The sequence below is a fragment of the Manduca sexta genome, chromosome 25, assembly GCF_014839805.1.
Source record: "Manduca sexta isolate Smith_Timp_Sample1 chromosome 25, JHU_Msex_v1.0, whole genome shotgun sequence".
Taxonomy (NCBI): domain Eukaryota; kingdom Metazoa; phylum Arthropoda; class Insecta; order Lepidoptera; family Sphingidae; genus Manduca; species Manduca sexta.
In genome coordinates, this window is record NC_051139.1 from 14,855,162 (window position 1) to 14,866,213 (window position 11,052).

General features: G+C 39.1%; 1 protein-coding gene across 2 annotated transcripts; it reads right to left on the reverse strand.

Moving 5' to 3' along the window:
- Positions 1-862: 862 nt before the first annotated feature.
- Positions 863-7,591, reverse strand: LOC115441482 (atlastin). Of its 2 annotated transcripts, none has more exons than XM_030166292.2 (13): positions 7,436-7,591; positions 6,784-6,992; positions 6,563-6,712; positions 6,325-6,480; positions 5,572-5,721; positions 5,327-5,462; positions 5,040-5,224; positions 4,265-4,483; positions 3,902-4,150; positions 3,481-3,729; positions 2,997-3,233; positions 2,094-2,366; positions 863-999 (listed from the first exon to the last, which is right to left on the reverse strand). In XM_030166292.2, the coding sequence occupies exons 1-13, from the start codon at positions 7,446-7,448 to the stop codon at positions 970-972; spliced, it is 2,256 nt and encodes a 751-aa protein (XP_030022152.1). In that variant the 5' UTR covers positions 7,449-7,591; the 3' UTR covers positions 863-969. The 2 variants fall into 2 exon arrangements, with proteins under 2 accessions (XP_030022152.1, XP_030022153.1); XM_030166293.2 differs by having other exon boundaries at positions 6,784-6,989; positions 7,436-7,580.
- Between the last annotated feature and the right edge of the window lie 3,461 nt (positions 7,592-11,052).

An 11,052-nucleotide genomic window follows, 5' to 3' on the forward strand; every position in this document is an offset into this window, starting at 1 on the left:
GACATTTCAAATAAGACAACGACTTATTAAGTACCAATTGGTAATAACTTTTGGAGCAAAAATTTAGACCTTATGTCCAGTCTATATTTAATTACATAGTTTAATGTCTTTGATTTACATTCATTTTACAATAATGAATCACATCACTAACTATACTTTTGTATTATTATAATTAATAGCTTTTACTCGCGGCTCCGCCCGCGTCATAAAGGTTTTCCGGGATAAAAGTCTGGCAGTGGCGAAGCGTCCATACAAGCCGATTCTTACCGGCTTCCCTTTTACATTTGTCTTAGTTTGTTTTCTGTTAAATTGTCCGCGATATGTTAGCTGAGGCTATTATTTTTGCCTCGGGTTACCTTTGGAAATATTTCACTCTTCGCCACTGAAGGCTGGCTATATGTTTTCCCGGGATAAAAAGTACACAAGAGTAATGAAGCTTCCTTTTAGTGAAAAAAAATCAAAATCGGTTTAGTAGTTCCTGTGTTTAGCACAGGGGTTCCCAATCTTGTGTAACTCGCGGCGCAGTTACAAGTTTACCAAATTTTCACGCGCGCCCTGTCCTAGCTAAGAATTTGAAGAAGACAGTCGAAAGAAATAGGTACCTACAATGATAGTAGTTAGGTTTGGTTGATCGAAACGACAATTAAAACACCACAATATAAAATTGACGCCAATATTTGTGGTGTCCAATAATTAGAGGATCGACTCACGGTGCCCCTCTTTCCTGTCTACGGCGCACACTTAAGGAACCGCTGGATTAGCGCGTTCAAACAAACAAACTTGAGTTTATTAGTATAGATCAGGCGATTATTCATTCAACATGGGTTTTAGAGAATGTGTTTTCGAAATTAAACAATCGTTGTTCATGCCATGAATAATAATATATTATTGAGTTTCATCAATCTATCAATTACATAAAGTTCATTATTTGTGCGCGCCAGTCCGTTGATGAATTTCATATTATGGTTACTAATATCTTCGTGCGGCTTCGTCAATTTTCTGAAATAAATAGCAATATTTGAGTGGTTGACAAAAAGTTCTCCCAACATATAACGTAGTACCTAACAGCTTCACGCCTTGGACCACTTTGAATATATCAGGCTTCAACAAAATAAAACAAATAGAGCTTCTGCCGCCTTCATTATACATAAAAAAATCAGGAAAAAAGACAATAAGGAATAAATAGATTAAATTATCCGAAAGGCCAGCATAGGGTTGAGAACATTCAGCTGATTTACTTTTGTGCATTTTACACTTATAAAACTAATTATTTATTCTGGTTAAAGATTAAGAAAGTATATTCAAATTATAACGGCTAATAGACCACAAAGCATTCATGTAGAGACCGCATAAATAAATAAGTTTCAGATCAATACAATGTTCAATACCATGGAATGCGATTACAGAACACACTCAGATTCAAGGGCGTCACCAAGGGAGGGCAGGGAGGTGCAGCTGCCCTCCCTAGAGATTCTAAAAAAGTCCCCAAATGTTAAGCAACAAAAGTCCTAAATCTGCGACTTGACTTGCTTGATCGATCATTCCCGTACGTCGAAACTCGAATGAATTCACCAATTCCATTCCTAATATTCCGTACGTTCAATTACGCTCTGCTCTGATATTGTTAAAGCGAGAGAGGGGGAGTAGGGAAGGAACATGTGCTCTCTACTTTACCTACAATTCATACTTTTCTCATTCTCCATATCAACTTGCCCCCCCGCCCGTAGCCTCCCCTCCCTGGGCAATCGGCTGGCGACGCTCTTGCTCGGATATTGCGTCCGCTAGAACTGCCTTAATGATGAATGAGTTGTCAGGCCTCGCTGCTGTCGTGGGCGCCAGAAGCGTCTTTTGTATTTGGGACCTATGGGTCTCTCTAATAACTAGGGGCTGGTTACGCGATAGAAATAGTAGAGGCACATTCGATACTCCAGAGCCCTATGGCTAGGCCCGCGGGGTAGTGGTCATGCCGCCGCGGATAATTAGCTAATAGCTCCGATATGCCCGAGTTTCTCGTGAAATGATTTTCACAAATAGATCTAAAGGTTATTTTTCAAAGGACGCATGCATGAATAATATAAGTACTTTATACTTACGCCATTCAGTTTTTCCAAAAATGGGTCGTAGGCTGGGTTCATTGTGTCGCGGCGGTGATTATAGAACTCAAGCAATGCCTTTTCTTTGGCCTCCCGGCGGTACCTCGGCAGTTTAGCTAAAGTCACTATTATCGGGACCACGAGCAACCACCACGGGCTGGCGGCAGTCATTTCATCCATGTATGCAATATATTTCCTGACAGCATCTCTGACAGCTATTTCATTGAGTGAATCATTTAAATTCTTCAATTCGTAGTATTTAAAGTCTAATATCTGCAAAACCAAGAAAAAATAATCATAATACGTGCTAGGGTTTGGGATTTGAACAATGTACCGAATATACCAATTCTATACAAAAAACGAACCGATTTTATTAGCGCACTGAAACACGTAAATTAAACACTCAAATACACTTAATGACAATCATTGTCCTCCGCAGTCACACTCAATCCACGGTTTTCGCTCCGATATGACTTGTAATTATAGCTCATAATTCGGTTATCGCTCTTGATCGCGTCGTAAACAAGACTGACTCATGGCGGCTGCGCGTCGCCTTTTATAACCGGTCGCCTGTTCCAACAGTGCCCATGGACCATTCTAGAAAGGTCCTAAATATCAAGTTTCCGCAATTGGAGAAGAATTGGGGAAAGTGCTTGTATCGGCGAATGTCAATGGGTGTAACAGTACTCTCGAACTTCATCTGGATGATGGTCCCACTATAATGTATTCCGGGATAATAATTACTTAGTGTATAAGTAAATCCAGATAAAGTAGTATTACTATACAAACTTTCATCTTAAATCCGTTCAGCGGTTCCTGTGTTTACTTCTTAGATCCAAACAACTTCATAATCTTTTACATTCTAATAATTATTTTAGTAAGATGTTAATAAACGATACTTACCTGAGAAAGAAGTTGTTTTTCAAAATCATTATCATCCTTATTAGGGTGAAAGAGTCCCAAAGCCTGGTTCTTTGCCAATTGGTGATTTGTCTTTAGATCATCAGGATGTAGGCAACATTGATCGGGATTCCAAAACATTTTCATATAATTAGAGTAGAAATCTATAGACCTTTGGAATGCTCGTCGATTTTTGCTTCTATTAATTGTTTCCAGACGTAAGAACTGGCCTGACATTGCCTGAAATGTGCACATTTATTTAGCTTTCGGGATGATACAATAAGTATTAGTAGATGTTTTATAGCATATTAATTAGGAAAGGTTATTTTTATCCATGACCTGGAAAACTGACTCAGAACCGCAGCCACGGTACACAGCCTATATAATGTATAGGTAACCTGCCCATAAACAACGGAGGCGATTTAATTAAACAATAGAACAGTTATAGTTGAAAAACAATTACAATTTGCATAGGCAATTTACAGACCTCGAGCAAAGAAGTTTTATACGGGTCTTCTGTATATTTTGATGGCTTATTGCGTTTACTTTCGAACGCGGCGAGAGTCTTTGTCTTAGCCTCTTCGTATTTGGCGGTGAACTGGTCATCATCCAAAGGAGGATCTTTTGAAAGCAAAGACTCCATTTCAGTCGAAAACTCCATTCGCACGCTGGATTCAAACATTTTATTGTGTTGTTCGTTTGTGACTTGAAGATTTTCAAGTTCCTTCTGCAAAACCTGCAAATAAAATAAATTCTATAACATGTTTATTTTGTTATTATTTAGGTATTTATTTTCGTGCATAATAAACCATTTGAATTGAATATCAACATGAATTAATAAAAAAAAAATTGGTTTTGTTATTTTGGTAGGCAAGTACTTTTTTTGTTAACCAATAATAAATAAGTACCTGAATAAATTTGATTCTTTCTAGATCCTGTTCATTGGGATATCGCTTTCTCTTGGCATCAAAAATTGTGAGTGCCGCTGCCATTGCGTCGCCATGAACTTCATCCAAATCCAGCGGGTGCAGGCACAGCAGGTTCTTTCCCTTGACACGCACAAGCACCGCGTCGTAAGCCTGTTTAGCTTCTTCAATGGTCCTACGCAGCTTGCCTTCATTTATCAGCACGAATTGTGGCAGACGTTCTTCCAGTTCCTGGAAATATAATTTTAATAATGGATATTCCGTGATCAAACGCAATTCGTATGCATCAAAAATACTTGAATTTTGGATATAAGGGGGTCTTGCTTAATCAAGAAGGATACCCACGTGAGTTAATTGTGCCAAGTAGGCGTTGGAGTCCTTCTTGGTGGCCATAGTTTTCTTGTCAGTGAAGGCGGCGTGCGCGTCGGCGAGCGCTCGGCGGTGCTCCTCTTCGAGCGCGTGGCTCGGCAAGCTCTGCGCGTCGCTGCTCAATCGCGCCATGCGCGCCTCGTACAGCTCGCGCCCGTCCTGCACCGCCGCCAGCAGCGCCGCCTGCGACGTCGCCTGCACACCACACGCCACACACACCATGACTTCCACATGCGGACCGAACAAGGACAGAAAGATACGCACGCAACTCGTGCCACTTTACAAATGAAAATATTCAGGTATCTCGTATTTATATTAGAGATCAAATGTCGTTACAAAATTGGTATATTGTTTGGCCCTCCTATTATTAATAATAATAATAATATCAGCCCTGTATTGTATACTTGCCCACTGCTGAGCACGGGCCTCCTCTACTACTGAGAGGGATTAGGCCTTAGTCCACCACGCTGGCCTAGTGCGGATTGGTAGACTTCACACACCCTCGAAATTCCTATAGAGAACTTCTCAGGTATGCAGGTTTCCTCACGGTGTTTTCCTTCACCGTTAAAGCAAGCGATAATTCACAAAGAATACACACATCATTTTTTAGAAAAATCAGAGGTGTGTGCCCTTGGGATTTGAACCTGCGGACATTCATCTCGGCAGTCCGTTCCACAACCAACTAGGCTATCGCTGCTTTTCTGGCCCTCCTATTGTAATCTCTTAAATCTATGTTAAAGTCATAGTTTACCTTCATTATGCTGTTTACAGACGGCGCTTTATCGCTATTAAATATCATCATGTAAGATTGGATGTAAGTGAAAAGATCGCGAGCTTTCACTTTTTCTCCATTCATCAACTTGGGAGTCAAGTTGGCAGGTGCAAATATTGAAGGCACAAGTTCTTTCAGCGCGTCTATGAATTCTTCATCCAGTTCTGAAAATATAACAAATGTTTTCGTAGAACGCAAGTATCCATTACCCTACAGGAGATGGAAAACATAACTATTTATAATTTATAGTAAAAAACCGACATTACCGGAAAGTTTCCCGGAGAAATTCTTCTTACGCACGCTGCGGCCAGGGTGCGGCATCAGGAAGCAAGTCACTTTTTCGAAGCAGGAGCGGATGTGTTGTCGCAGTTCGCTCAGCTCTGGGGCCATCCCTTTTTTAATCTGCACGTACCGATATGGTATTAAGAACTTCTTCCACCACAAAGATCATGACCTTCTCTACGAGTGACCGTTACTTCACTTGCAATCATTACCAAGCAACAAAACTTACTTTTAATCTATCTTCCAACAGCTCTTCACCGCCCTTCTGCCCGTACTCGTGATCGTACTCATATTGCCAATCTCTAATCAGGAACTCCAACACTTGGAATGGTTTCGTTCCATCTTCATTTTTAATCGCTTTGCCATATTGTGTAAACAGCTGCCAAGCACAAAGAAACATTAATTCTAAATTACTTATCTATTCAATACGCTTAATATAACATTTTGACTATAAAGGATAAGCTGACGCATTGAATATAACGCCGTAACATTGAATTGCTGTCCGTGTGACACAACACGGCTGGTGTATTATCGCGCACTTGCTTAGCGATCGTTAACGCCAGTGCCACTCCACACACATAGCGTGTAAAAATGAGCGATACGGGCATGCAAGTAACACGACAGCAGTGTGAACATAAGCTATACAAACGTTAACGTTGGATACGTGTGTTTAACCACACTGTTGTAACGCTTAATTTTACACATTACACTCGTGCAGCCTTGTAAACATTTTTTTTTTATAAAACGTTAGGTGATTCGTGGCATAATGAATTATCTAGTTCTCGTCTAACGCCAAGCCCTGGGTTTTCTTCAAGGTTTTCTTCATTAATACCTAAGCAGGTAGAGATAAAATACCCGACTCCCAGAGTCCCAGGCACCTGATGCAGCATCCCGATGACTGAATCAGGTGTAATGTCACTATACCAGAACCCTAAAGACCTATCTATGATCTAATAATGACACGAAAACTCAATAATGTTACCTGCAAATGTTGCAAATCGTCTTCCTTGATGTTTTCTTTGATGTTATATATTTGTACGGATGATACGAGTGTCGAGAGTGCGAAAATGGTGGAGCAGTCGCGCACTGTGCTTCCGCTGTCGAACGTACCCTGCGTGTCCATCAGCAACACTGCCACCTGCGAACACAACGTGGACTTCGTTAGAACTTTAATTACCAAATAAAGTTAAGAATATAATAAAATGAGGTTTCCAGCCAACCTTCTCATCGGAGGGTAGCGTAGCGATGAAGGGCTCAGACCACATCAGTATGCCTGTGGTATGCGGATCCGCGCCACCTCGCCAACTGAATCCAGCAAGTGTATTGTTTTCTGCTCCGAGCCAGGTTCCGTTCTCGTCGCGGATCTCCTCCTGTAACACACAGACACGTATCACAGAACTGAGCATTCGCGACGGAAGAAGCTTATCGTGGCGTATCGTACCGGCGAGGTGAGGTAACGTAGGAAGAAGTTGAGCAAGAAGGACTTGCCGCCGCGGTAGGCGCCAGCCACGCTCACCAGCACCACGGGCAAGTCTTTGACATCCTCACGAAGCAAGATTTTTTTCAGCGCCTCCTCGTTCAATTGGTACGTGTGATTGCTCGTAAGATTCACAATTTGTACACCGTGGCCTTGAATTTGGTTATCTACTGCTAATAAAAAGAAAATGAAACCTGTATGTCACAATTAAGATTATGATAGTTGTATTAAGTTTGCCCACCGAGCTCTTACCCTCTGATACGCAGTTATAAAAATCGAAACAAATAGCCACACGCTTGGTGAAATACTTATAAGTAAATATTAAATGTTAATAGGTATTATGTTTTTTAAACAACTGAATGAAGAAACAAGAGCAACTAATCGCTTGCCTGATGACTTTACAACTGAAATGTGTTTATCATGCTTTTAATTTCAAAAAAGATTTTACACGATTGCAGCACAGGTAGAATCTAGAAATATAATAAATACCAGTCAAAATAAATTAAAATGACCACAAAAATTACTTTAGTTAAGTAGCAAGTAGGGCAAATGTCCTAATAATAAGAGAGCTCAGATTCAATTTGCGATTGAACAAATAAACCGAAATTAAAATTACCTGGAGCTTCCATTGCGAGAATTGGTTAAAACAGAGTTTGATTAATGATTTGGTTCACGAGGTGTATTTGAATATTGTTCGCTAATTAAATATGCTTTCGCTATAAACACAAAAGTACCACTGACGATGTCGTGTTCCTATGGGCCTTTAAATAGGTTGTAATTTGTAATTTATTTATGTGCCTAATATTTCCGCAAACCGCACATCGCTGCAGCGTCAGAACAGCGGTTGGCGCATAGATAAGAGCTTCGCTACAGTGTATATCTACTTAATGTGGTTCACACGAAATGATATTGGGGAAATTTACAAATTTTAGGACGCATTTTTATGTATATTCCTTAATAATAATAATATGGAACGGATCTGTTGCGGGCCGACGGTGAGTGCCGACACCGCGTACTCCAAATCAACAGAGGCTAAATGAGACGCCCTAACCCTTGGCTTGCCTTAACCGTCCGGTTAGGGATGAAAGTCGCAAGAGCTAAGAAACTTGAGCTCTAGGGTGGAAGTTCTCAATCTACGTAATGACGAGGAAATAATGAACATCTCTCGACATTATTTCGCAACCCTTGGCATACGCTGCTTTGGATCACCGTCTGCTTTGAATTTAAAAGATTGAGGTATTCTACTTGGTAGGCGTCCCGCTGTCTCAGTCGACAGCCCGTCAACCAGCCCAGCTAAATCACATCCGCAGACCTAATATAATTCTTATCTACTTTGCAATAGTCTTTGGACTTCGGAGTCGCTGCTCTTAGCTGTATTACTCCTGTAAGTATAGACAGGGAGAGTATTTTTAAAATTTGCCACCGAAGGGCCGGGCGATGACAATAAAAGGTAATTTTGAACGAATAAGTCATCTCTTGTTTATGTTAAAAATATATACCTACTAATATATTATCATTATTCAGTCAACTCAAGTCAAGTAATATTTTGCAATGCAGTAAGTCATTACCAGAGTCTAAAATTCAGTTTTAGCTTTAATTGTTGCTGGGGTACCTGAGTATTTTTTTATACTTATCTGAATAAGTCCTTGTAGGTGGGCATTTTAAGTTCTAAGTAAAAACAGTAAGTATTCATTATTCTACCGCATTAATTTCATCCTGAATCAACCAGAATATACTCGAAAAAATACATGCGAATTTGTCTGCAATTCTTCAACAAAAATATTTTGTCTATTGAATTAAAACAGACTACTAAAGTTATTATCATGAGGATTTTCTGATCAAAATCATTTCGAAGCTTGGAAAATTTATAGTACATTTTGTTTTAAACTGCTGTCTACCCCTTAAAAATAGAAAGTCGTGATGCTACGTATATATGTGGGAACTATTGACTAATATCCGCAACGATATACTATGATAATAAATAACAAACCGCACTAACAGGATACCTGTCGATAAAGATGTGTACCGCAAAACTGAAGGACGTTCCCTTGTGGCACAAAGTGGAAATACCCATCGTGTTTCTACTACCTAATTACTTATCCCACGATAACTTTAGGTTGCCAAATTCTATGCGTCAAGTCGAGTAGTTCAATTCCAAATGATACTTACAGCATTTTTCCAAGTTTGTATTTGCAAAGGTTTAGATAGGCATACCTAAATTGCTGGTAATTTAATTTTTTTTCCCTAAATATTTCAAAATTATGTTTCGTATTACACTACCTACTAGATTGTGACTAAAAAATCCACATCATATTTTTAAAAAACTTCACAAAATATAAGTATTCACGGGGTTCCACACCTGCTTTTGGTCTAGTTCATATCAAAGCGATGTTGCTCTGCTCTGAAAACCTTCTAAAAAACATCAGGTATTACATTATTCGGCATAAACTATTAAATAAAACACATATTAAATTATAAGTAATAAAACGCATTTAATATTTAGAACATCATGCTAATTTTAATGTATTCAAAAACAATTAGTACGTTTTCTAAACGGCCATAAAGCATTTAAACAACGTCATGAGATATGAATTCTATTTAAAAGTACAAATATTCGTGGTGCCGCAGCATAAGCCAAAATACTTTAATAAAATATTGCGTGTTCTGTAAAACATACCCTTCAGATGTCAAAGCTGACGGTGTACTCATGTACACCGTACTGGGGGGTCGACGGTTACGCGAAACATTTCGTAAACACGTTAAAACACGAAATGCACTCTCTCCCTCACAAACATAAATAACGCAAACATCCAACTGATAGATACATAGGTTGTTTCATACTTCATAACGCTACAATTTTCAATTGCAATTTCATGAATGCTAGTATACTCACACATTTTGATGGCGTACGTAACAATTAGACCACCTCCAGTTTTAAATTAATACCAAAATAAATACTAATATTACAACATTGTATAAGTAAAGGGCGTTTGAAATCAGACACCCCGTACGGTACATTTTGAGCTCGTAGATCAGTCAATGGGTCCGTGTTCGCTCTCTTGCCATACAAAGCGTTTGCGGACTTACAAAACAGTAACCAATGCGATTCATTTTAAACGAAGATGACTCGAAAACACCCGAAGACATGTTTGTGTTGTAACCCAAATTATAATTATAGTGTTCAGTTCAACCCGTTATAGAAAAAGAACGCAATCAGAATTGATTTTATCTGCAAATATTGAATTTAAATTGAATTTGAAATTACCTATTGCATTGACACTTTGAACTTTTGTATTATTGGAGCAAAGTAAAGTGGGTATTGAACGTTGACAAGAGTTTTTTTTTATTTGATGTACATTGAAAATTATTTCAACTACTTGAGGGCCATCCATAAATGCCGTCACAAAAAATTTCATGATTTTGTTACCTCTCCTCCCGCCCATGTCACACATGGTCAAGTGTGCGGGAAGCCCCCTCCGTTGATTACGGCACTTACACTTTAACATATACCTTTTATGTATAGGTGTATCAATTTTGCAGTTATCAAATTTGGGACAAACCAGAACACATACTAACAGGCAACATAGTGAAACGCAACACAATTAAGAATTTAATCTGTCATCTATGACAATGTAGGAATGCAAAGAGCGATATACGCAAAACGGATATTTCAGCAAGCGCTTAGACCAGTTCCTGCGTGCAGCATGTGACCAAAATAACCAAAAATAAGATCAATAAGGTCTCAATAACTCTACATTACAATTCGCAGGAAAAGAACACATATCGTCTGCAATAACACGAAACAAATGATCATTTGTAATAGTTAATGTCCTTCACGTACTTCCAAGAGCTAACAAATTTAAAAAGCTCATTCGTCGCCTTTACTCTTATCATAAATACATCGCTTATTACAAACTACGGATATTACATTTGCCATCGTCGACATTTACACGTAACGCACTTAATACAAATATTACATTTCATTAAACACTAACCCCCTTATTCATAGACGTTATTTATTAAAGGACGGAGCATTGCTGTGATAACAAGTCTGTTTTTCAACTTTGTTTATCTGACAGCTTGCTGTTTGTTCAGCTTTGTTTATCTGACAGCCAACTAGATTCAAGTTGTATTTCAAGTTTAGCCAATCACAACGGACTACGCACTGCGAAGGCTGCCATGCCGTCAGCACTGAGAAACAGACTTGTTATCACAGCTCCGTCCTTAGATAAA

Excerpts from the sequence above, each read along its gene's own strand:
- LOC115441482 (XM_030166292.2), bottom strand. Across the intron at positions 5,722-6,324 it reads ACGATTTGCAACATTTGCAG|CTGTTTACACAATATGGCAA; the intron begins GTAACATTATTG and ends TGTGCTTGGCAG. Across the intron at positions 4,151-4,264 it reads ACTTGGCACAATTAACTCAC|GAACTGGAAGAACGTCTGCC; the intron begins GTGGGTATCCTT and ends TTATATTTCCAG.